The sequence below is a fragment of the Megascapheus bottae genome, chromosome 12 (genome assembly GCF_031878675.1).
Source record: "Megascapheus bottae isolate mThoBot1 chromosome 12, mThoBot2.hap1, whole genome shotgun sequence".
Lineage (NCBI taxonomy): Eukaryota > Metazoa > Chordata > Mammalia > Rodentia > Geomyidae > Megascapheus > Megascapheus bottae.
Window position 1 is genome coordinate 58,403,265 of NC_143520.1, and position 27,744 is coordinate 58,431,008.

The following is a 27,744-nucleotide window of genomic DNA, read 5'->3' on the forward strand; positions in this document are numbered from 1 at the left end:
AATTCTGACATTCTAATAACATAATTAACCACCTGATCTGTGGGAGGGTGATTCATGATGAGCCTTTTGACAGATTTGGGAGATAGAATAAAACCACTCACCTTTAGAAGTGAAATGCACCCACCCACGACCATGTGTCTTCACTTCCACTGAAGAGGTGGATTCATTTCACCCACAGGAAGGCAACTAGATCTAATTAACGGTGGATATTGATACCCTTCCTAATCATCAAAGTGCCCTTTTCATTTTGTATCCAGTGAGCAAACTATTAAATAGCCTAGGACTGTGAGCCATATTTAGGACAATGTAATATGCAAGGCTTATTTTTGTCTTAAGAGAACCAAGTCATTGATCTACTGCTATCTGCAAGACATTCTGCTCTCCTCTCTACATATGCTTCAACACAACACTTAACACGACCAATGACTAGTTGTTATTATCTCAATTCCAGCTGAGGATACTGAAGTTATTTTCAAATGAGAATGTTCTAGATTATTCAGAGAAGATATGGAAGAATGGTTCCTCAAACTTTGGTTTGTCTGAACCTGTGCAGTCACAATGCTCAAAAATCAGGCTGCTTATAGCAACTGATTTCTTCTTACTATGTCAACGTCTCATCAGTTAATATTCTCTATGCGAGCATCAGATCTCTACCACAATCCTAAAGACAAACCTCCCATCTTCCTCAAATGAATTTCTTCATGACAGCAGTTCAGTTGGGATGATGTGTTCATTAGACAAAGTGAACAAAGTGGCTCTCTCATTGGTGTCAAAGCCCAAAATAAGAGAAGACCAGTCCTGAGGCTGTACAGTATGGTGAGTAAGCAGCTAGTTAGTTATATGGAGAAGAGCTGGAAATATGACTACACCAGTACATTTAAAGAAACTGGCTGACATTATTATGTCTACATGTTGTTGCTGGATACATACGCCTATTTCTGAAAGACAGGTCTACCTCGTTCTTTCCTCTCACAGTCCTTGCAGTTACAGCCTTTTAACCATCCTGTTATGCATGTATACATGTTTTATATTTCTGTTCCCCTGACCAGTAAGTGGGTGGAACTCAGGACCTCCTTTTCTTCCTTAGCTTTTGCAAAGATGGAGTCATCTCCACTTCTAGACCTTTTCAGGTTACCTGAAGATAAGAGTCTTTTGGACTTATCTGCTCAGGGTAGCTTTGAAACTCAGTCTCATCACTAGCTAGAATTATAGATCACCTTCAGTGATTAGGTTGGCACGTGATCTCTTCTATGACTTGCTCCTCTTTGTTTCCAAGGCCCGAAGCTCCTTCTGATAAATCCAGCCCTTATATATACTATAATGTATATATAAGTTGATCTTACTGGTGGCCACGTAATCATATGATGCAATGTGTTTTTGCTTATGTTACCCTGGTACTCCTAACAATTTTAAGGTAATTTTAGGTTCAAGCACCATGTTCATTGTAGTGGAACTCTTCAACATATATATGAGAGTGTGTGAATATTATGTGTATACATTCTGTCATTTATTAACTGTGGGCTATTAACTAAAACACACCAAAATCCTTGTATACTCTAATGTATTATAACTTACATTTATTTAATATCAGTTTAAATATTCCCAGATAGATTTATTATTTCAATTAGAGTTTTCAACAATAGGTTAGTTACCTTGTAATTTCCAAATGAGATACAAGAAAAAAATGAAGGATTTTTTAGGGAAGCGGGGAAAACAAGATGAGGGGAGGGGTTGGGGAGGGAAATGAGGACAAAAACATGAGAAGGGGTAGCAATGATTGTTAAGTAATGTACCTTCTATCTGGTGAATATAATGTAATCCTCCTATTAATTACAATAAAAATTAAGGATTATTTTGGTCAGGTAACCCAAATAATTTTCTCTTCTTAGAAAATAATAAAATTACAAAGAAGGGGTATCTAGAGCAACTAAGTATTTTCCTTCATGTATCATCCATTCATTCACTTTAATAATAGTGCTTAGATACCAGTAATTGTGTCTGATGCCAAGAAAATTAATTATTGGTATGAATATTATCTGTCAATAGTTTTTATTAAGCCAAGAAAAATGCAACTTTAAAAGAGAAAACATGTGTAAACTGACAGATATTCTAAAGTCTAGTGATAGCTAAATTAGGCTGAAGGACAAAGAGGGTTGGCTTGGTAGAGAACTCGTTCAATGGATTTGTGATTTCTATTGTAAAATCTACCATGGATCCCAGTTTAAGGTTGGTCAGTGGTGTTCAATAATGATAGATCAGCAAAAATCTATTCTTCTGTGTATGTGTGTGGGTGTAGGTGGGTGGGTGCATGTGTCTGTGTCAAGGAATTACTCTATGAACATGTTAGGGGGTAGAGACTGAACAAACCAGTAAACTGACCCTCTGAATTGTAGTGTGGGAAATGAAGTTTCCCTGGTTTTTAATGAATTCTTGGGCAGCCCAATGGCTTTGCTCCAAGAAAGTCCTGTTCTAGTAGAGGATTATCTTACATGGGTCATTACACTTCCAAGCTTTAAGCCTCAGAATGAGCATTAAATTAAAATTCCCAGCACCTAGTAGGCAGAACATTGTGACACTCAAAAGATGTGAAAGTGTTCAATGAATTCTGAGCAATAATATTATCACCACTGCATATTTATTGAGTTCAACAGGGTGCTAAGTACTGTACAGACAGATAATACAAGCAGTCTATACAAGAAAAGCAACAGCAATAGTCTTATAGTTCTCTCACATTCATAGGCTTTAGGGATACACACTACAACTAGACTCGTTAGAAATAGTCTCTATTCAGAACTATCCACAAGGTTCTCTATGCCTTTGTTTGGCTTGAAAGTGGCTGATTTTCTACAGTTACCATTTATGGATGTGGCCAAGTCTCCCAATTTCAAAATTACCATAAGAATACTAAAAGCATTAAACTGAAGAACTTCATCTCCTTGCAACTGAAAATTATAGATAGAGTGTTCTGGGAAATCTTCAGTAAGTCAGTTGTAAAATAGATACCTGCTATTATGGTTTTGATTCAGAAGGAAAATATGTATTTTAAAAATTAATAATGTTATGACTTTTAACTAGCTTTCCATGTTGGAAAAAATGTATATACATTAGAATTTCAAGGGAATTTAAGTCATCGCTCTTTACACTGCAATTGTTTAAGAACCTGAAACAAATTCCAGCTTTTTAAACAAGTCTAGACACAGCAGCAGAAAAGTTAGTGTGCAGTGTACCTAATATGTATGTGTAAAAACTACTTTGCCCTAGATGAGCACAAAGAACTGCTTTGCATATGTGGAAACGAATTGAGCTTTAGATTCCTGCCTTTCTTTATGTAAATGCCACCCCATCAGGGTTAAGAAAAAAATTAAGCACTTTAGAGAAAATGGGTTATAAACTGTCATTGTTGAGTTCAGTGTTCTGACAACTTTGAAAGTAACTACAATGTAATTTCCCAAGTTAGTCGCTAAAATAATGGAACATCTGGATGCCATTGAAATATATGACAATCAAAAGGAGAACAGAAAAGTAAATGGGGACAATCATTTTCCCATTACTTATCATGCTTTGTGGTGCTGAACTTATTCCCAAATCTCTGGTTGTGGCAATGCAGGGCAGCTCCCCTCAAACTCACTTATCACCCCAGGACAGTGAATCCAGCTCTAGGCTCCCTTATCATTTCTTCCAGCTATGCTTTCTACTGGCTTGCTTCCCCAGTTTGACATCAGACCTTGTGTCAGGAAACCTGTATGAAATGGTCAGCAGAGTGAAAGATGTGGTGTGAATCACTCTGGGTGACCATTTCAACCTCACACAATAGAAATGCAGACATCTCTATTTATCAAGCAATCTCACAGCCCAGATTCTGTCCTTCTGAGGAGACAAGCAATCTTAGGATACAAGGAAGTTGAATTTAGATATGTTTGTTTTACCATCTGGCCAGCTCATGGTTAGTGTTTTCCTTCCACGTTTTTGGAACCAGACTTACCATTTCTTTGGAGTCTGCAACTTTATATTTAAGTCTTGGGAAATGTCTAGGCTTACATAATTAATGCTCCTCCCAGATAAAAGTGATTTTTGAGGCTTAATTTCAATTTATTTTTCCCATCTCTCTTTAATATAAGGAAGGAGGGCAGAATAGTTTTCAGACTCAGTACTAGGAAGTGAAAATAGTAATTGATGACACATGCACACATACATACACTTTAAGTCATCAAAAATTGAATTCAATCTTTCTTACATATTGATATCCTTGAGTGTGACAGGAACATTTAAATGACTTTCCTTCTGGAAGCATCATTTGGGTAAGTGGCTTTGTGCATGTATCAAAACACCTACTGTGGATCTACATGACCTTGCAAAGGGAAATTTGTAATTTTTCATCCAGAGATGGAGCAAGCACTCATTATCTACTGCTATTAGTAAAAAAAATGCAGAATTAGCAAGAATTATCATTCTTCCTGGTCAAAACCAAATAAGAGATATCTGTGTATACCAGAAAACCTGTCTATTGCCCTGATAACTCCAGTCTAAAGAGTATTTTTTAACTTAGTGCAGTCTTTCTGATTTTTTACATAATCAGAAAGAGTCCTTAAGCCTTCACAGAGCAATCATGAAACCTTGCAAATCAATTTTCAGTGACAAAGAGGTTGCCCTGCACCATAAAAGGAAAAAAAAGGACTGTCTTCTAATACACAAGAAAGTCAAAATTACATTCACAGAATTCAATTGAAAAGCAGCAAGAAAAGATAAATATCCTTGATCACACTGAACAAGTCACAGGGTTCTCTGGCAGTGGGCAGAAATCTCAGTAACACCTGGTAGCCTAGTCCAAGGGCTTTGTCATCATGTGGTTTCTTAAGAGGACTACTATCTTTTTAAAAAAAATAGTGACATTCTTTCTATCCTATTAGAAAGCAGTCACCTAAAGTAGATTTAATCTCAAGAACTTCTTAGAAAAGTGAACATTAGCATAGAGCTTAGCTCCATGTCTAACTGGTTTATCCACACCATTATGAGTATACAGTGGGTACCTTGTGAAAAATGGAAGATCTTCCTTCTGAACTATATACTTATCACCTCTTGAGGATAGTAGATTGCTTCAGGTAGGGAAATGTGATTAAAGAACTGCTTTTAAATTGCAAACCCAAGCTGGGCTGGTCAATGTACCTGTGAAGAATGGTATACAATGAGATAAAGCCCTTGTCATAGTGCATGTCAGCTGGATCTCCAGGCACCGGCAACCTTTGGTCCAGGCCCCTTCCTTTCATACTTGGCTTGCTTTGCACAGATTGGTGGTATAGATCACTGCATCTTGCAAAAGAGATTACCTGGTTGCAGATTACTGAAAGCCCTAAATAGTTTGTCAATCAATATCCATTGAGTGCTTGTCATATCCAGGTATTACTCTAGGTGCTATCAATAGAAAGAAGTCTACTTTTCAGCTCTGGCCTCTCCCTCTTACCTGGCAATCGTCACCCACAATGGGATAAGTAAGAAAACCCTAAGACATTTCCATATATCAGATCTTGCAGCTGGCTGGCAGGCCAAAGACTGGCCTAAAGAAGAGGTGCCATTGAAACTTACTATAGGCAATGATCTTTGAATTATGGTATTTGAACTGGGCACTAGCTGGTATATGGACTACCTCTGCAATTGCCTCCACTGAAAATCTCCAGAAAAGACAAATACACCTGATTATTTTCATCCCAGATTGCTTTTCCATACAAAAGAAATCTCTCCTGAGACATTTAAGCATTAAACACACCAACTTCACTAACAAATAAATAAAATAAGAGGTAATGATCTTGGTAGCAAAGACCAAGGAAGATCTGAGCTACCCTGGGCCTCTGGTTGACTCATTAGCCTAGCTAAGATATTCTAGATTACACTGGCAAAAGAAAGCTCATCAATCTCTGAAATTTTAAGCTTTTTCTCCAGATAAGAAAACAATCTTCTTTTGAGCACCAACTATGTGCCAGGAACTGCTTTGCAGACACGTTTACAGATATTATCATATTAAAGTACCATGAGTATTTATGAGGAATCTCCTGATTGCCTTCCCTAGTGGTTGCATTACTTTCTTCTCACATTACCCATGTATCCTTTCTCCCCCATATCCTTGCCAGCCTTTGTTGATTCTTGATGATGCCCATCTAATTGGAATGCCATGCAATCTCAGTATTGTCTGGATTTATTTGCATTTCCTTTATGGCCATATGCACTGTAGTTGACTAAAATAAAGCACAGGCAGGAGGGATACTCCATGGAACAAACCTTTAGACAATCAACAGGCAGTTGAACAAAATGAATAACACGAAATTAAAGTGCCGTGGGCTGGAGGGGATACATAGGAAAGAGAGCAAGGAACTACTCAATGTACATAAGTAGTAGAGGAAGTGAGAAATATGAGGGGAGTCCAGGGAAAGGGAACAGATGGAATGGGAGAGAATGACGGAAGTGGTGATGACGACAAAGCACACTGAACACTTACATGGACATGTTAATTGTAACTCCCCTTGTACAATTCTTTGAAGCTTAGAAAAAAATATTTTTTTACAGACTCATAAGTATATTTAACAACAGTAGGTCAAAATATCAAACTAACATACAACATAATTGCCCAAGAGCTCTGAATTGAGTCTTAAAAACACTGCTCCAGGAATCACAAAGGAAATATGAAAGCTTCTAATCGCAACAGCTAATTGTACCTGCAACACACCTTAAGAAATAGTGGAAAGAAGAAATGATCACTGCCCCAATTTTACCAGCAACAAAAATGAGGTTTAGATGAATTCATTTGGCTCAAGTTCACACCTAATAAATGATTGTTCATCTATACTTTAGCTATCTCAATCCACATTTATAGTTAAAAAAAGGTTGCTATAAATTTTAAAGGAGTACTATAATTAAGACATATTATAAAAGATGTTTTACTTTTAAAAAAGTTGGATTGACTAATTGTGTAAAATGCATATGACACTAACAACAATATACCACGGCCATATCTGTTACAGATTTTCTGAATTTTGACAATTTTATGTGGCCTCAGACATCGAGGGGCCCCCTGATTTGTTTTTATTTTAGTGTTATGTATATATATAATGTTATGTATATGAACAGACATCTCACATTTCATTACAGAGGTCCTGAAATGAGCTGTTCCTAAACCAAAAGCCCATTTGAACAAAGGCAGGAAGAAAGCAAGCTACTGTAGACTTTCCTATTAATAATAGAAACACTTGGGTTGAGTTTCATGTTCTAAACCCACTGCCACTTCATTCCCAAACTCTCACAGATTTGAAGTGCTCAGCTGGGCCACACATCTGTGCCAGGCATGTGCTTTGATGGCTACTGAGGAGCTCAAGGGAAATCAGTCTGGATAGACCATTCTGTGGCTTGGAGAATAAGCCGCCCAAAATAAACTAGAAAAGCCTCCCAAAAGAAGGAGGGAAGAGGTGCTGAGGTGCTGAGGGTTGAGACTCAGTTCCTGGGATGTATGCTTGAGGGTTGGGAGCTGTTAGGACTGTTTAAAACCAGGGGTGAAGCTCAAATCTCTTGTCTAAAAAGGCTAAGCCATTTATGCAAGACCTCTAGGGTAATAAGTCCTGGCTCCTTCTGCTCACCCTAAGTTCTCAACCAATGCCTGAAGACATTACAGCTGCTTGCCTGGAAGACAGAAAGGAAGCAGCCAAATAGCACTACATTGGGAAGCCATTCAGAAGTGAAAACAAAGCAGAGCCTTAGCTCCCCACAGCCTGTGTGCACAGCACAGCTCAGCAAGCTGTGACCTGCCTGGAGCAATTATCTGCCTGCCAGCTCTGTGAGCAAGGCAGGCAAAACCCAGTTCATTTCCATTTCCAGGCTACACCAAGGAATGGAAGGACCTTTCCAGACCCAATTGAACAGGATCTTATCTCCTGTTATTCTACTAATTAGTGTTTAGATTTAAAGCAAAACTAAACAAATGTGACCTCTCACAATAAGAAAAATTAAGGGCTGGCTATATGTGGCAGCAAAGGTTGATTTCAGACAGCTTGCCTTGTGCTTACAAGTGTTTGCCTACAGACTATTAGCTAATGGATATCAAAGTTAAAAATGAGGAAGCATTGTGAGCAGGAAGCAGCAGGCATGACACCCATGCTCTGATCCAAAGACCCTCAAAAGAACCTCCCATAGGCCACAGTGGTTCCTTCCTAGTTTCTCAGGAGGCTGAGAATCATGGTTCAATCACAGCCGGACCAGGGAAGGAAAAAGTGTAAAACTCTTTTCTTCTCTTCCATGAACAACCAAAAAGCTGGAAGTAGAGCTGCCACTCAGGTGGTGTAGAGTGCCAGCCTTTTGTGAAAAACTAAGGGACAGCATCAGGCCCTGAGTTCAAGGCCTCAAACCGTAACACCCCCCCTCCCCCTCCACACACACATCCTATGACCCCTCTCTTCCCTGAATGGGGTAGAGATGACATGTGAAGATAGGTTTAACAAATTACTCATTTTACCATACTATTTATACATTGCCAGGAGCTTCCTTCCTTCCTCTCCCCACCACCAACCTTTCCTTTTTCCTTTCCATCTTCATTCACATATTGAGAAGAGATGAGGTAAAGAAAAGGCAGAAAACGGTCCACACATTCCACAAGTGTGTGAATTACTTCACTGGGAAAGGATTGAAGCAGATAAGAATTTATTTTCTTCCATCCACTGTTGTACAATAGAGATTCCTTACTTACAAATTTTTAAAATAATTCAAGTGTCAATAGTTAATGTGGGGAGATTTGGCATATAAATCTGATTTCATTTTGTTTTTCATTTCTTCCATGAGACATTCGAATGGCACTAGAATCCATGCCACTGCCTGAGGCTCTTTACAGGCATGGATGCGTCCATGCTGCTCTGACTACGGGGCTCCACGGCCATCTTGCACTCTGTTCTGAATGGACTTACTCTGATCATTACTATTTACTTTAAAAAGTTTGTTTTATGGCTCTGATTTGGTATTTCCTTTGTGGTTCACTGAAAATTTACATGCTATCTCCACAATGCACGCTGTTATAAAGTTCTCTAAAAGAGCTATTCCTAACGGAGCTCAACCTGGACCGCGTTGTGGAAGTCAAAATGGCAACATCACTCTCAGCTCATAGGTACTCCCCAGACCCCACAACCACAACCACTACTGTTGTCATCACACCACGGCACAGTCTTCACAATAATACTCTTCCCTTGCTTGGATTTTCTAGAAAATAGCAGTAGAAACACTTATTGAGAAGAGAGGAAGAAGGATCCTCTCAAACAGGTAGGAGACAAAATGTGCTGTTTTCTTCTATAGAGAATGTTAACTTGGGTAATTTTGCTTCCTCGTTAGCTATAGCGTTGATTGTGAGAATTATCATAATTATATGGAAGTTTTATTCTCTTATCCTATAATGGTAGCTACATCTGAGTCTTAGTAGAGTCTAGTATGTTTAAATTAGTCGTATGAGGTGGTATAACGCAAGGAAGGGCACTGACAGACAAGTCAACAAATGACTGGGCTGTGACATCAACTGTAACGAAGTACCCTAGAACAAGTGACTTAAATTAGAGAAGTTTGTTTCCTTATACTTTTGGAGGCTACAAGTCTGAGGTTGAGGAACAGAGGAATATGGATTCTCATTCCCATCTTCTTCCTTGGGGTCTTCCTTCTATACATGTCTATGTCCAAATTTCCTATTCTAGTGATACCATTCCTATTGGATTAGGGCTAAACCTAATGACCTCATTTTAATTTAATGACCTTTCTGCATATCCCATCTCCAAGCAAATTGTAGTAGGAGATAGTAAGGGTTAAAAGTTTTTTTTTTTGGCCAGTCCTGGGCTTGAGCTCAGGGCCTGAGCACTGTCCTTGGATTTTCTCAAGGCTAGACCTCTACCACTTGAGCCTCAGCACCACTTCCAGCTTTTTGCTATGTATGTGGTACCGAGGAATCGAACCCGGGTCTTCGTGCATGCCAGGCAAGCACTTTAACCACTAGGCCAAACTCCCGGCCTGGGTTAAAAGTTTTTAACTAATGAATTTGGAGGGAGTTGTAACTCAGTCACAGCACCTTCCCTTCCTGCTGGAGTCTGAGCCGGAGCTTTGAATGTAGACATGGCTAATGAAGAGTAAAGGAACAGAAGAGTGGATGACAGGTGGACACCCAAAGGACACATGAGGAAAAAAGAACTTTTTTAGTTTTGTGGATATTGTTACATGACAGTGAATTGACTTGACACCTGGTTCATTCAATTGCCACATTTTAATGTGCTGATAAACATTCAGGGACGTGTTTCTTGTTTAAAAATGAAGAGGAAGATCTTTAACAGACACTAGAAAGTGGCTTATGTGACTTTCACTCCCTCTCCTTTGGTCTAGCCTTCTGTTTGCATTTGTATAATAGGAAAAAAGCTTTATTCTTTTATTTTTTGTTTGTTGACAGTTCTGGGGCTTGAATTCAGAGCCTTACTCTTTCTACTGGCATTCTACTATTTGTGCCATACGTCCACGTACAGCATTTGCTGATTAATTGGAGACAATTGTCTCATGAATTTTCCTCCCTTGGCTCATTTTGAACTGGGATCCTCAGATATCAGACTTCTGAGTAGCTAGGATTCTATGTGTGGGCAACCAGTGCCTGACACTTCATTCTTTATCAATAAAAAATCTCAGCCCTTTGATGCCAATGTAGGAACTAAACTAACTCACCACATGATCCATAGTTTAGTGCTCTAATAAACTTTGGTGTAAATATCACCTACCTGAAAGAGAATTGTAAGTCCAGTAAAAGAACCCTAGAGCCTGATCCAATGCAAGGCCCGAGCTAGGTACTTGACACTTCACTATAAAACCGCAATGAATTTCCATTCACTTTGTTGGAGTTGATGGATTTGATAATAATATGAACAGTGGAGGCCCAAAACAAGACTGGTATGAAGAGAGAGAGTGAAGGAACTCAGCAGCCATGCCACAGGGCATGTATGTGCTTAGCACTCTCTTGGGGGTTCTAGTGGTAGGTCACCAGCTGTCTTCCTGCTACCAAGACATGCAACATGCTGCAAATTCACAATTTCATACATGAACCTTTCCTGTTTGTTTGTTTTTTGGAGGGCCATGATGCACGAAGAGAATTTTAGGGTAGCCATTTTTACTTTGGATAAATTATTAAAATACAGATCACTTAACTGATTGAGTAGGCCTGCATTTTTTTCAGTAGAAATTACCAGTATTTCTAAAGCAGGTTGTTACTATAGTAAGAAACTACCAGGGAGGTGAAAGAAGGAAAGGTTTGTTAGATGGATAGGGAAAAGGAAAAGAAATAGTACATATAGCACACGACGGACACCACACACACACACACACACACACACACACACACACACACACACGGACCATTATGGCATTTCTTGTTCCCATAGTGCTTTGAGTTCCTGCTTAACCATTTCCCCTATAGGCTCCTCATGTTTGCTTATAGAACAGAAAGAGCTAGAGTACAGAAATTTTAAGTTATTAAGTAATTAGTGCGAACTCTAGGGAGGGTAAGAGGTACAGGAGGAGTCCAAAGTATGAAACCCAAGATTCATGAGGATTCCACTGGACTCCTGTTTATGATCATTTTGGGATAAAGAGTCCTGCTCCTTCCAATTTCTGCTTTTCTTTTTTTGTTGTTGTTGTTGGTTGTGGGACTTGAACTCTGGGCCTAGGTCTTATCCCTGAGCTCTTCAACTCAAGGCTACTGCCCTACCCCTTGAGCAACAGCACCACTTCCAGTTTTCTGGTGATTAATTGGAGATAAGGGTCTCAGGGACTTTTTAGTGCCCGGTTGGCTTTGAACCCCTATCCTCAGATCACAACCTCCTGAGATTACAGGCGTGAGCCACTTGCTCTGTCTCATTTGAACATATACCTGCCTTTTAATTCCTTGATGGGCAGAAGAGATGAATTCAAATCCATACCCCCTAGTCAGCACCAGATAGACATCTAATGTAGAAATGAATTTGCATCCTCAGGCAAGAGGAAGTAGTATAAAACATACTGAAGAGCAGACTTTTTCCCTCAGAAAATGAAAACATTCATAGGGATTCTTCAAAGAGGAAGCAAAAAATACTGGCATGATTATGTCTTACATAGGTCCGATGTATGAATTATTAAAAGACAAACACTAAATAATATACCTTCATATAGATCTATTGTATTCCTCTGTAATGTATTTTGATGCTTATACTTCACTATAAAATCTCTGCCTTTCCTGAACTCTCAAACCACATTCATCCATATAGAATTGTTTCTCATATACTGCCTTCGCACTACTTACAGGGCTTTGTCATCTTTTCTGATTAGTAAAGAAAATACTCTCTTTTCTTCCCTTTGAGAGACTTTTATTTGAACCATCAGGCCCTGAACAGAGAACCATTTTAAGATCAAAAAAGGAGCAAAAGATACTCTCTTGTTGAGAAAAATAAAGATTTATGCAGAATTAAGCCAGGACTATAGGATTGTTTTTAAAGCATTTCTTTCTTTTTTTCTTTCTTTCTTCCTTCCTTCCTTCCTTCCTTCCTTCCTTCCTTCCTTCCTTCCTTCCTTCCTTTCTTTTTCTTTCTGCCCTGGGTCTTGAACTCAGGGTCTGTGCACAGTCCTTAGGTTTTTTCCCTCAAGTTTAGTGCTTTGCCACTTGAGCCACAGCACTATCTCTGGCTTTTTCTGTGTATGTGGTACCAAAGAATCAAACCCAGGGCTTCAGGCATGTTAGGGAGCACTGTACCACTGGGCCACACTCCTGGTCCCTGGATACCTCTTTTAAGAACTATTGGGACCAATACAGAAAATGAAAGGCAAGTGGGCTTATGATTCTGAAGACAAGGGAGAAAGGATGGATGAGAGAAGTGGGAACAAATAACAGTTTGGGGTTTTGTATTTGAGCTCTCTGTGTAGCTTACCTGTAATATTGGTACTCCAATATTATAGGTGAGGCAAGAGAGGACTACAGGGAATTTAACTTGCTAACCTTATAGAGATGGAGGGGGCAATGTGTTCTTTCTGTCTCCAAACCATGTACTGAGACTTCCTCTCTTCATGTCACTTAGAGCTGAGGAAAATGGTTTCACTCACACTACACATTTATTGCGTACTTCCTGTTTTCCTGATGTACAAGTAGCTTCTCCGAACACAGAAGCCAGTGAGTCAATCTGTGCCATCCACAACCCTGCAGTTTATAATCTTCTTTAATTTTTCTTTTGTGCTGACATTGAGGATTGAACTCAAGGCCTCAAGCTCTTGCTTTATTTTATTTTTTAGCTCAGTCAAAGCTGGTGTTCTACCACCTGAGCCACAGCTCGCCTCTGGCCTTTCACTGGTTGACTGGAGATAAGAGTTTCCAATGCCTTTCTAGCTCGGCTAGTTTCAAACTATGAGCTTTAGATTTCGGCCTCCTCAGTCATTAGAATTAGAACACTGGGCTATGTAATCTAATGTATACTATGCCTGAGGTAGGAATTGTTAGAATCGTTACGTTGATGACCAGGTGAGAGAAAGTAGGTCTAGTTAGGTTCAGTAGCTCATTCAAAACCTCTGTGAGAACTAGGCACTAGTGGCTTATGTCTGTAATCCTAGTGGCTCAGGAATCTGGGATCTGAGGATCATTGTTTGAAGCCAGGCTGGGCAGAAAAGTTCATGAGACTCTTATCTCCAATTAATCACAGAAAAAGCCTTGAGCAAAAGAGCATCATCCAGGCAAATCTCTTTGAGCAAACCAAAACACATACTCAGGCATGCTTGAATTTAACACCCAAATTTCCCCACACTACCTGGTGTTACTAAATTGAGGAATAGGTTTCATGCCCACTGTATGTGGGGGGCCAGGGGAGCTTAACTTTCTCACAGGTAAGAAAATAGTCCGTACAAGCAATTATAATAATGAAGAGTTAGCACATTTATTCCTTATTTCACAGCTGTGTTCTCTGATAATGAAGTAAGCGGGGCTGAAGAGATAGGAGTCTCAAACTTGCCTTCCCCTGACTAGCTTCAAACCACGATCCTCAGATTTCAACCTCCTGAGTAGCTAGGATTATAGGCATGAGCCACAGGTGTCCAGCAGGACAGTAACTTTTTGGTGCCATGATCTTATACAAAAAAGAAAGCAGAAAGCTGTCTTTCAGGACTCCAATTCTATGTAACTCAAGGCCAAGCTCTGAAACAAGATACTGATAGGACGGCTGACACAGGCTGAACTAATTTCACATAACACTTCTAAACCAGACAAGAGTTGGCACTTAGAAGTTACCAGAGAAGTAGCAAATGTACTTGTAAATTTCCCTGTAATTCCTTGTTGTTCTCATTGCTTTATCAAGATTTTTGGATTCTGAACTACAATCTTCCTCTGATACTTACAGGTGTAAGATACATGTTCTGTAAACTCACAAACTCATATCTCTCAGAAATGGTAAGGCTAGATCATCTTAATCCATTGTACAGAATGACAGTAGTGTACAGAGTCTTTTACCACAGCAGTAGCTACCTACAACACATCACACTTGTCTTTCCCAGACTTTCCGAATCATACCTTCCAGTCAGCTCTTCAACGGGTCCTTTTAAGAATTAACTTCATTTTATTGGAAAGGAAAAATATGAGAACCAGAAGGTTAATAGGGGTATAAGTGGCAGAAAGTTATCTTGGAAATGAAAGATTCTACTTTCTAGAGGGTTGAATATCCAACTTTTGCCTCGCATCTCACAAAGTGAATAAGCAGCTAAAAACTTGTATAACTATAGCCAACCTTATCTTGCACTGTCAATAACAGTGTTTTACTCCTTTTTAAAAGGCTAAAAGCAATATCTTGTCCATGGTTCTTTCAGAAACAAAGAAGAGGAGATTACTTAGACCACCTCAGCAGTATTATATAGACCAAAATGAACGCGGCCAAGAAATGAACACTGTAGAGTGACAGCAACCATATATCTATGTGTGAGAGTGAAACACATGCAGAAAAAAAGAAGAGGAGCGAGAGAGAGAGAGAGAGAGAGAGAAAGAGAAAGAGAGAGAGAGAGAGAGAGAGAGAGAGAGAGAGAGAGAGAGAGAGAGAGAGAGAGAGAGAGAGAGGAGAGAGAACACCAGAAATAGAAACAGACACAAAGAGTGTGACAGCTCTACCAATCAGGTGTTTTCCAGAAGCCTTAGCAAAGGACATAGTGAATGAGAAGACAGCGTTTTGGAAGCTCTTGGTTGCTGGAAGGCAATGGGATACACTTGAGAGCCAACCATCACCATTCAGATGACCTTCAGCCTGTAAGATCTCAACTGTGAAAACCAGAAAAGTAAGCTGACAGCTTTTCTGATTCATGATGGGATTTGCATTAGATAATTATCTTCTTACTACCATCAGCTTCTGGAGACTATTTTCCTCTCTCTCCTGGATGACCAGGAAAGCTTTCCACAAATCTCCTGGCCATCCTGGGTGCTGGCTGCCCCCATGCCCACCCCTGCCTCCATGTCCTCCTGGCTTTTTGCATGACAATAGCGTTCAAATCTTGTCACCTCTGTTTCATAGTTTTCACTTGCACTCAGGAGAAAATTCATTGTTTTTTACCACAGTCCTATGTCTGTTTTTCCATTCTGATTTCCTATCTCTGCCTTCTGTCCTTCTTCAAATTTATATGTATTTTCACAGTGACCTTGGCTCTGTGGCTTGAACAGAACGTTGGTCTCATGTCATAAAGTATCACCTCCTCAAACAAGCCTTCCTACTCAGACGATGAAATATGGCATAACCTACCACTTTTAGGAAACATCATAACACTTCCTTTTAGCAATCTCCAAGAGTATTTGTATGAAGTTATAACTTTCATATATTCATTCATTCATTCATTCATTCATTCATTCTGTGGTTGTTCAAGTATCCTGCTCACTCCATGCTCCCCAACAGGATGGAAGTCTCTGATACACAGCATGAATAAAGTGATTGCCACTGTTATACAGATTGGGATTCTAGGAATGTAATGGTTGATTAGGGCTACCCACCTTTCTGGAGAGTTGAAATGAAGATTCATTTTTATGAGAATTCAGGTATTAAGTCACCTTATGATAATAATTGAGACCTAGATAATTAACGCTACAATTTCTTGAGCAGCTAGTTAGTACAAGCCTGGACTGTATGTTTTAATCTTGCAATAACATAGTGAAGTTGGATAGTATGCTACCCTGCTTGAAGATTATACCATGTATTGAAAAACTATGTTCTAGATCTCCAACTACATAAGAATAAGTACCAAATAGAGACTTAGTATTTATGTCTGTAAAGAATAGGAAAACTAATAGGTGCCTGTGGCTCATACCTGTAATCCTAGCTACTAAGGAGGCTGAAATCTGAGGATTATGGTTGGAAGCCAGGAGAGACAAGAAAGTCTGTGAGACCCTTATCTCCAATTAATTGTAGAAAAATCTGGCAGTGGTGCTGTAGCTTAAGTGGTAGAGCACTAATCTTTGAGCAAAAGGAGCCCAGGGATAATGCTTAGGCCCAGAGTTCAAGCCCGTGATCAGAAAAACAAAAAACATAAAAACAAGTGAAACTATTAAAGATTTTTTGGGAAATAAATTAAGATACCTAGAAACCACAATTGCATTAAATTGTTGGTTTGCGATTTTCCAATTTGTTATTGTAGGCACTCAGAGCTATGAATTTTCCTCTGAGTACTGCCTTTGCCATGTCCCAAAGGAGCTGGTATTTTGTGTGCTCCTTTTTGTTAAATTTCATAAACTGTTGGATTTCTGTTCTGATCTCTTCGATGACCCATTGGTGATTCAACAATGTGTTGTTCAATCTCCATGAGTTACAGGGTTTTCGTTGGTGGAGTCGTGTGTTCAGTTCCAATTTGATGCCTTGTGGTCTGAGAGAGTGCAGGGAATAATTTCAGTGTTTCTGAATCTGTCCAGGTTTGTTTTATGGCCTAAAATGTGGTCTATTTTGGAAAATGTTCCATGTGCTGCTGAGAAAAACGTACATTGTGTTGTTGCTGAGTGGAATAATCTGCAGATGTCTGTTAGATCTAGTTGGTCTATATAGTTGTTCAATTCTAAGGTTTCTCTGTTGAGTTTTTGCCTTGTTGATCTGTCCAAAGGTGAGAGTGGTGTGTTAAAGTAACCAATTATCACTGTGTTTCGATCTATGTATGGTTTCAGTGAAAGTAAAGTTTGCTCGATGAAGTTCGGAGCTCTGGGATTCAGTGTGTAGATATTTAGGATGGTTATGTCCTCCTGGAGGAAAGATCCCTTTAGTAGTATGTAGTAACCTTCTTTGTCTTTTCTCACTAATTTTAGTTTGAAATCTATTTTATCTGATATGAGGATGGCAACTCCAGCCTGTTTATGGGGGCTGTTAGCTTGATAGAGTTTATTCCAACTTCTCATTTTCAAAAGGTGTTTGTTTTTTTGGGTAAGATGTGTCTCTTGAAGACAGCAGAATGATGGATCCTGTTTTTTGATCCAAGTAGATAATCTATGCCATTTAATTGGAGAGTTAAGTCCATTGATATTGAGAGTCAGGATTGAGAAATATTTATTAGTTCCTGCCATTTTTACAAGCTTTCGTTAGGGCCTGTGTCTTGACAGTTTTTGTGGTACTTAGATGTTATGAGTTTTAGGTGCCATGTCTTTCTCTGTATTAATTTTGTGTTGGTTTTCCATGTGTAGAACATCTTTGATAATTTTCTGTAATGTTGGTTTTGTTGCTACATAATGTTGAAGCTTTTCCTTGGAATGGAATGTTTTTATTGTTCCCTCAGTTATGAATGAGAGCTTAGCTGGGTACAGTATTCTTGGCTGGTAGTTATTTGACTTCAGGGCATGGTATATATCGTTCCAATCTCTTTGCTTGCATGGTCTCTGCTGAGAAATCTGGGGTTATTCTGATTGGTTTGCTTTTGTAGGTGATTGTTGTCTTCTCCCTGACTGCTTTTAGGATCCTATCTTCGGCCTCTATTGATCCAGTTCACATTATAATGTGGCGGTGGGATGTCCTTTTCTGGTCAGGTCTCTTTGTGGTTCTAAAAGCTTTTTGTATCTGGATGGGCCTGCCCTTCTGGATATTTGGGCAGTTCTCTGAGATGATTCCCTGAAGTATATTTCCAACACCATTGACCTCTTTCTCTATGGAAACCTTGGGCTCTCTTAGCAGAGATTTGCAATAGAGCAAAACCTTGATACAAAAGGCCATATAGTAGGACGCTAAATGAAAGGATCTCTAGGATATAAAAACATAAGCCATATAATGAATGATTGTTGTTCTTAAGGTACTATGTTATCTCTCATCTCTTTTGCTGTCCCTTGGTTATCTCATATTGTTATAGTATCTCACTTTGTTACCTAATATATCATATATATTTGTATTTGGTTATTTGAAATTGGATAGGGAATGGGGGAAAACAAGATGAGGGGTGGGGGGGAGGGAAATGGGGACCAAGACATGTGAAAGGGTATCAGTGTATGGGAATTAATGCACCATCTATCTGGTAAATATCATGTAACCCTTCTATTAATTACAATTAAAAAAAACACAATTGCAAAATTTTACCTCCTGTAACAGTCTCTGTCTGTACCACAAACCCTAGAGACACTCATTTGTGTGTACTAGCTGGCAAGAAGTGATCTCAGCCAGATCTCTAGGCTAAGAGGACACGTGCCTGCTTCCTGCTGGCAAGTGATGGAGCTACTGTTCAAGTACATAGCCTCTCCAAGTGTCCCCTACTCTCTTTTGAAAAGAAAAGTCAGCAGAGCTATAATGTAAGGTGTTATTATTCTGGCAAGTATAATCAAATTCTAGACCAGGTAAGTATTGTAGCCCATTAATAGGAAACAAATTATTATAATTACATTTTGGCAGCTTGGAGTCATTTATATTTATGAGATGATACCAGTGCTTTAAAGGGATAATAATAACTCTCTATTATGTGTAATACTTTAAGAATTTCAAAATATACTTTGATATAAAACATAAGGCTTGATCCTAACAGTGTGCCTTTGAAGCATATTGGCTAGTAATTATTTGGCAGATTTCATGGCCAAAGAAATGAGGTCCAGGACAATCAAATCACATCACCCACAGCTGTAAGTGAATCATGGCAGGCCCATAATTCAAGACCAAGTGCACAGATTTCTGCTCCAATTTTCCTTAAAATATTGGATTTAATGGAGGGCACCATATGGGGCCTGAAGATCTTAGGATAGGTATGTGTTTGTCAGGTGTGGTAGATGCATTTCTCCCGTGATTCTTCAGCATGAAAAAAAAATATCACTTTATTTCATATATTCGTATGAACAAGTTGTACGAGTGAGAGCCTGGCTGGCAATCAGGGCAAAGGTATTTCACACAGAAGCCTCAACTCTGATCAGGGCTGTGAGCACTTCCACGTGCAGGCCCAGAACATCAGATCGCTTTGAGCTGCCAGGCATGCAGGCCCCTGCGTATCATGGCATTGTCCACTGCCCCTGGAATGGACTTGCAGTGGAACAGTGGACTTACTGACCCCCAGGTGCTAGCATGGTTAGCCAACTAGAGGAGCTAATGGATTCACTGAGCGCTCAGGGAGGCTGTATGGATTTTCTGTTTGGGTCTGAGGACTGGTAAGTCTCACAGTCTACCCAATGGTTCTCAGGTATACCTTAGTAATCCCTGCTCAATGCACTGCAGGTGGTGCCTTTACCTTGGGACTCCTAAGGAGACCTCTGTTTATCTTTTCCTCCAATAAGTCTTTACTACTTCAATGAAGACAAAGGACTGAATCCTGGGGTTGCTGCAATTTGGTATCACAAAGTGGGCTTCATTTTTAAACATGTCCATTTATATACAATATGTGTCTTGAGCCATGCTATCTTCTCCATCACTCCCTCACCTTCTTTCTTCCTTCTTCCCAAAGCAGACCCATGAAGTCTCTATCTTCCACCTTTTCTCTCTCTCACACACACACAAAGAATTCTGACTATATTTGCCCTCCTTACCCATCTGTCTCCTCCCTTCACCACTGACGCCTACACTCCAGACAAGACCTATGAAATGATCATTATGAAAGCAGGAGTGTGTTGTGAGCCCTCCACAGCACCCGCTGTTCTGAAGACTGCTATCCACTCCCTATCATCCTTGTCACACTTCAGCCACAGAGCCATCATACTGCCCAGACTTCAAGATTCCTAATGAAGATCCTAGAAACATGGAAAGAATGTGCCACAGAGCTATGACTTACCTGTTTTCATCCCCCTTGCCTTGTAATCTTTCATCCCTTTCCCCAGAAAGAAAGCCCTGAGAGTTTATACTGCCACTGTTGCTGTCTTAATGAATTCCAGAAGTAAATTTTATGGTTTCAGAAGCCATCTTCTGGGGCTGTTGAATCGACCTGTACCTTCTCTTCCTCACCCCCATTGTGGGGGAAGAAATAAGCAAGAGTAGCAGCACATACTCCTTTCAAGATGAAGACAACGTCAGCTGCCACACTCCTGTTCTTTATTGTCTTCATCAGGACCGTAGCCCCACTATGGAGAAACAGATTCTGAGAAGCCAAGAGTCTACTCTGCTTTGGAATGTTCTTTTAGGATTTTGGAAAATGAGGACTGAAATCCACACTCCTGCTCACTTCAGTTGCTCCACAAAGCTTGTTCTGCTTGCCATGAAAAAGAAGGCATTAGAAATCTATAATTCTGAACAAATCAAGAGGGTATCTCCTTCTAAACCCTACTGTTCCAATCTATTAAAGTCCTTGTCTGTGATGAAGCTTTTGAGAGTTAGTGGAAGTCAGTTTTATTGAAAACCAGTTCCCTCTTATGTACTTACCTCCAGAAAATGTTCCGCCTGCTGTTCTCGATCCAATTTTCTTGCAGTTGTAGTAATCAGACCTGTGTAGAAATGAGAATATTGGACTGATAAATCTCTGGAGCACATAAATTACTGAGTGTCAGAAACAAGTTCAGTTCAAGGAACTGCAAAACGGACAGCAGACAGACATTCCACGTCTTCTGACAATCAGTCTTCCAAAGTATTCTTAAATGAAATAACATTTACAAAGAAAACTTGAAAAATGTGTTTTATTTCTGTGACACCATTCTTGTCATCTTTGGAGTTGGGGATTTCACCAAAGACCCGTTGTTTTTAATAGCGTTGTCATTAAAGAGGCAGACCAAAGATTTATTTCCATATGACTGAAATCCTGCTGTAAAAAATTCATTAGAGATTTTGAAAAACTTATTAATTGATTGTTGGCACTAATTAGATTCAGGCTAGGAAATGGTACTTTCTTATTTACTTTTATGTGCTTATATCATTTTTGTTATACAAGAAGGTTATTTCTGTAATAATTACATATATACATAAATTTTCAAATTTAATAACTCTTACATACCACCGATCTCATATTACAGTTTTATCACTTTTTAAGTGCTTATTTTTTTCTAAATGTAGCTCTTGCTCTTTTCCCTTTCAAACAGTCTCATAAAGATATTACCTCTTTGAAGAATCAGACAAAGAAAAGGGAAGAGACAAAACCTTCAAGGCCTTCCAGCTTATTCTGTTGATTTTCCTCTGAAGGTTTTAAGATTCTTCTTATTGTCAAATAGCAAGTAGAAAGTCAAATTTAATTTGCATTTCTCCATTCTACATTGTCCCTTAAGAAAAATATGAGCTGGAGTTTTTCATGGTATAGTCTCATTAAATAGGAAATAACAGAGCAAATTCCACAAAAAAAAAACTTTCTCACCACATAAGTCAAGCACATATGGTGAGGTGGGGTGGATTCCTGTCCCCAGGCGTCTGTCCCAGACAGAGTAGGGAGTGGGAGGAAACAGATTTCTGTGAAGCCAAGCATCTACAGAGGATGCATGGGCTACATGGTCTCTCAAATTATATCTACCTAGAGTAGCACTGCTCTGTAGAAGCTGGCTCTACTCCATTCAGCTGATGGGCCATTACATGACTGGTACATGCCACCACCATTGTTCTTAGCCCTCTACCCTAGTTTTTTTTTTTTTGCTGGTATAATTATCCACCAGAAAGATTGACAGTGGCTTCATAGAAATGACTTTCCTTATAGCCACATAGCTTTGCTGTCAACCCAGCTCCCTACCTACTGCAAAGGAGAGAGGGCAAGTAATGCTCAATTACCAAATGTTGCTGTGGAAGAGACCAACTATATGCTAATATTCAGTTCTGCACCATACTGAGAATGAATTTTTTAGGCTGATATTGATTGGTGTGTTTAGAGTGTTTCCTGGGACAGGGAAGGCATCAAGTGTGATGGGTGTGCAGTAATGAAAGCCACTGGAAAAATCTTTTTAAAAAAAGAGGAAGCCGAGTTTGGGCTTTTGGTAGAGTACTGGTCTAGCATGCACAAAGACCAGGGTTCGATTCCTCAGTACCACATACATAGATAAAAGCCAGATGTGGCTCAAGTGGTAGAGTGCTAGCCTTAGAAAGTCCAAGACAGTGCTCCGGCCCTGAGTTCAAGGTCTGGAACTGGCAAAAAGGGAGAGGGTAGGGGAAGGAGTGTGATGAGATAAACTACTACAGAAAAAAGTAGGTGAAAGTTTTGAAAATTACTACCCTGGGCAGGAATTTCCTGAGTAGAGTTCCAGGGGTTTGGCAAAATAGGAAAGAAGTTAGACAAATGGGATAACATTAAGATTGTGTACAGTTAACATAGTTCCTAAGGTAAAAACACGGGCTAGAAAATGAGAGATCTTTGCCAGCTATATATCTCACAAGAGTCTAATATCCAAAATATACCAGGAGCTCCAAAACCTAAACCCTGAAGATTAATTAACTCAATAAAGGAGCAACATAGAGACTTCTTTTTTTCATATATTTTTATTGTAATTAATAGAAGGGTTACATTATATTCTCCATATAGAAGGTGCATTAATTCACACACATTGATACCCTTTCTCATGTCTTAGTCCCCATTTCCCTCCCCCCACACCCCTCATCTTGTTTTCCCCTTCCCTATCCAATTTCAAATAACCAAATACAGATATATCCAATATATCAGATAACAAAGTGAGATACTGTAACAATATGAGATAACCAAGGGACCGCAAAAGAGATGAGAGATAACATAGTACACTAAGGACAACACTCACTCATTATATGGCCTTTGTTTTTATATCCTAGAGGTCCTTTCATTTAGCATCATACTATATGGCCTTATGTATCTAGGTTTTGCTCTATTGCAAATCTCTGCTAGGAGAGCCCAAGGTTTCTACTGATTATGACAAATGAGGGAAACCATTGAGCCTATGTTCCTTTGAGTCTGGCTTACTTCACTTAATATGACCTTTTCTAAGTCTTTCCATTTCCTTACAAATGGGAAGATGTTGTTCTTTCTGACAGCAGCATAGAATTTCATTGTGTACAAATACCACATCTTGTTGATCCACTCATCAACTGAGGGACATCTGTTTTGGTTCCATATCTTTGCTATGGTAAATAGTGCTGCAATGAACATTGTTGTGGTAGTGGATTTAGTATGTCCTTGTTTCTGGACAATTGGGTAAATGTCTAGTAGTGGAATTGTTGGGTCATAGGGGAGCTGTAGCAACATAGAGACTTCTTACATGAAGAAAAATTGCTCAGTGAACACATACACAAATGATCAAATCTGGCCATAAAGAAAATGCTAATCAAAACAACATTGAGATTCCAACTCATTCTAGTAAGAATGGCCATAATCAACAATACTAACAACAAATATGAGTGAGAATGTAAGCGGGGAGGAGAGACCTATCACATTCTTGGTGGGAAAATAAAATGGTACAATGACTATGAAAGGCAATATGGAGATTCCTCTAAAATTACTCTAGGACCTACTACTAAGTATTTATCAAAAAGACTATAAGTCAAGATAAGATACTTCCTTACCATGTTCACAATTCATACATTACAATGAATGAATGTATCAAGAAAACGTATATATATGAATAACATTATTACATATAAATTCATATATACAATTATATAAATAATATATGATAAAATATATAATAAATTATAATTATATAAAATTTGAATTATATAAATTATAAATATAAATATGTATATTATATAAATATATTATATATTGGAGCTATATCTACCACAAAGATTATGTCAATTTCAGGGAAATGTGTGAAACTGAAAAAAGTGAAGTGAAGTAGAGTAAGTCAGGTTCAGAAGGACAAAGGACACGTTTTCTCTCATGTTGAAGTTAGCTCTAAAATGCAGACATGTGAAAACATACACGAGGCATATGCATCATCAAACTAACTGAATTATGGTATATACCAGAGAGAACCATGGTGTAACTCCTTTGAACATTTAACTTACAGTTTAGCAGCATGAATACCAGAAAATTGAAACAGAATTAGTAATGTGAAGAGTGAGATTTAATGGGGCAGGAGGGAAGGGACCCAACAGACAAACAGAAGAACAGTAGGCAAATATAGTAATAATAAAGTGCAGATGTGAAAGCGAAACTAGAAAACTGGAAAAGATGGAGGGGATTGGAGAACGACAAAAGGAGTAAAATTGATCATGATGCATTACATTTATAAATTGACAGGGTGAACGGAAACCCCTTTGTACAATATTGAGAGATAATAAAAGAAATCATTAGATAAAATACACTATAAAGGAAAAGGAGGGAGACCATGAGCAACAGTACCCATTTTGCTTTTGTGTAACTATCCCTGTGACGCCCCTCACTATGTACAATGAATATATACTAGCAGGAACTAAAACAAAATGGTTTACAAACATCCTCTGCACTAGTGGAGAAGCCATATGCACTCATGGGATGGAAAAAGGAGACATTATTAAGGTTGAGAAGAGGAGACTGCCAGTCCAACCTTCAAGTTTCTTCCCTTCCTTAGCTACTTATTACAATGCCCTTGGAAAGTCTAAAAACACAGATTTGTCATTCCCCCACCCCTCCATTTTTCATTTTCTGTACCACAATCTCTTAGGATGGGATCTGAGAGGGTCCTTTGGTTCCTAGAGAAAAGCACTGTCCGTCTATTTGCTATCTATTCTTGAATCTCACTCACATTTTGTATTGACATGATTCTTTCCACCTGCCCAGACACATCTAAGAATGAGACACCTGGGGCTGTTCTGGTACTCGCACCAGATCCTTGGGCTCATCGTGCGTGCCTGTGGTCTGGTAAGGCAACTGGAAATGTGGAAATAGACATGGTGCAGCATGGGGCGAGATGAAGGAAGGCCAGGTTCATATTGAATCCAGGGGTATGTGTGGTGGAGCATTAGGCGTCTAACACACACTTAATTTTCAGCCCATGCTCTCATGCAAGGTCATATGCCATGGAAGCCTTTTTCAGGTGAGGACTAGGGCTCTTACAAGGTGAGAAGTCTCACCATCCAGTCTCACCATCTCCTCAGGGGATCTCCTGAGGTCACAATGAAAACAATAACCACTCGTCATAGGAAGACTGTGAATAGGCGAAAATGCTGGAAAACTGCATGTGGAAGTTTATCTCTGGATCTTCTGGGCCAAAAAAAAAAATGTGCTTTTGTGTACTCTGCTTCCCTGAGAATGCTAGTGCCATCACAGCTCCTATTCCAGCATCGTGCAGATACAACTATCTCTTGAAGGCTGGCTTCCTCCTGTAATAATCTTAAATTCTTTAGGAAACTGATAAACTTTCACAGTGTCCACACAAAGCTGAGCGAACTGCCACTTTCTACCATCTGCACTCTTCACTGGCATGTGTGAACTGCATCTTTATTAGCTAACATAGAAAGACAGACTTCCTGAACAGCCTGAAGTGACACACTCCGTAGTGAACTTGGAGCTGGGAGAAGACAGGCAGTTCTCACCAGCGATGGAAAGATACAAGACAATCTCTCCAAGTCTGCCTGGGGCATCTGTCTTCTGTCCTTTCCTAAACAGAACTGAAAGGCAAGAGAAAAAAAATCCCATGCAAGTTAAGAGTGGAAATCATTAGGAAAAACAGATGAGGTCAGGCAAGGACTAGCAAGTGTCTGCTTATGAAGCCAAGACTTCTTTTAGGGGAAAAGAGGATCATTTATCTAACATTGACTATTGTGTATTTTACGTGGGTGAAGATATAATGTGTGTAAGAAGGCTCTTAAAAGCACTAGAAAACCATAAAGTTGTCACTAGATTTTATTATGTTTGAGTAGTTGCACAAAGGGTTTCAACTCAAAATGTCTGTTTATGAGTATAATGTATTTTGAACCATGTCACCTTCTTTTTTCTGCCCTCAGTGGTGGGGCCTTAACTCTGGGTTCTGTCCCTGTGTGTTTATACTCAAGGCTAGCATGCTACAACTTTGAGCCAAAGCTCCACTTTTGGTTTTTAGGTGGTTAATTGAAGATAAGAGTCTCATAGACTTTCCTGCCTTGGGCTGCATTCTTACCATGATTCTCGTTTTTCAGTCTCCTTAGTAGGTAGGATTACAGGAATGAGTCACTAGCACCCAACAATGCCACTCCCCCCACTTTTTTTCTTTCTTTTTTTTAAATTTTTTTTTTGCCAGTCCTGGGCTTCAGCTCAGTGTCTGAGTACTGTCCTTGGACTTTATCAAGGCTAGAGCTCTACCACTTGAGCCACAGCACCACTTCCAGCTTTTTTTCTATGTATGTGGTACTGAGGAATCGAACCCAGGTCTTCATGCATGCTTGGCAAGCACTCTACCACTAGGCCAAACTCCCAGCCCACTTTTTTTTCTTTTAACAAGTTCTCATTTGGGAAAGACTGACCTTCAAGTAAATAAACAATGAATTTAGGAACCAGGAAAATAAAAGGTTATTATTGGCCAGTTCCAGCAATACTAAGAAGGGGAAATCTTCCTTTAAGAAGTCATTGCTTTAGAATGAACAAGCGAATCTCAGCCACATTGTCATCTTTCATGCTCAGAAAGGTAGGCAGAAAGTCATTCTTCACAGAGCAGAGAAATTCAATTCACCAAGGCTCTGTCTTCATTTTAGTTAACTTTCTTGTAGCTGAATATATGTGGGCCTTAAAATGGAGAAGGTAAATGGAGCCACCTCCCTCTTCAACCGTTGAGAAGGCAAACCCATTCTGTAATTTATGCAAGACAGAGGCGTGGATAACACACTTGTAACTGGAGACCCACCGGGCACGGTAAATTGGGGACTGATGTGATGAAATTCAATCTCAAAGATAAATCATAGGCAAGCTTTTTGAGTGTGGTTTGGAGATATAAACAAACACATCATTTGATGTAATTACTTATGCAAACCTCCAATTTAGGAGGGAAAGTATGCCAGTCTTTAGTGAATGATATTCAATAAGGGGGGTTAGATGGCTAGAAGTATATAATTACTTTAAAAATAGCTGCTTTTGATTTTTTGGTGTTGTTGTAGAGACAGAAGAATCATAATAACCTCTCTCTGTGAAACAGCCAAAGCAGAAAAATATGGCTGCCTGCTAAAAACAGAATTCAAAATGTTTGAAGTAGTTATAGGCAGAAAAGTAACACTTGTAAGGATGACATCTTTCTGTTGATTTTCTCCCTGTAGGTGTCCTGGGTCACAGCTGTGTAATCTACTTCCATGACATTCACATTTTTTTTTGAAGTGCTAATTGAAGCAGTGCAGGTCTTAGCTGTTCAACTTAGTTCTCCAAGACTACAAGAAGCATGCTTTTGGTATATGTAGTTTTTCTTTTCTTTTTGGCAGTCCTGGGATTGGACTCAGAGCCTGAGCACTATCCTTGGGTTTTCTCAAGGCT

At 39.3% G+C, this 27,744-nt stretch overlaps 1 protein-coding gene across 2 annotated transcripts in view; it reads right to left on the reverse strand.

The window, feature by feature from the left end:
• Fat3 (FAT atypical cadherin 3) overlaps window positions 1-27,744 on the reverse strand; it is a 513,350-nt gene that overhangs the window by 174,257 nt on the left and 311,349 nt on the right. For both annotated transcript variants that reach the window (XM_090343055.1, XM_090343054.1), the window contains exon 3: window positions 20,817-20,878. In XM_090343055.1, the coding sequence (XP_090199181.1) occupies window positions 20,817-20,878 (62 nt within the window). The remainder of the gene's footprint in view (window positions 1-20,816; window positions 20,879-27,744) is intronic.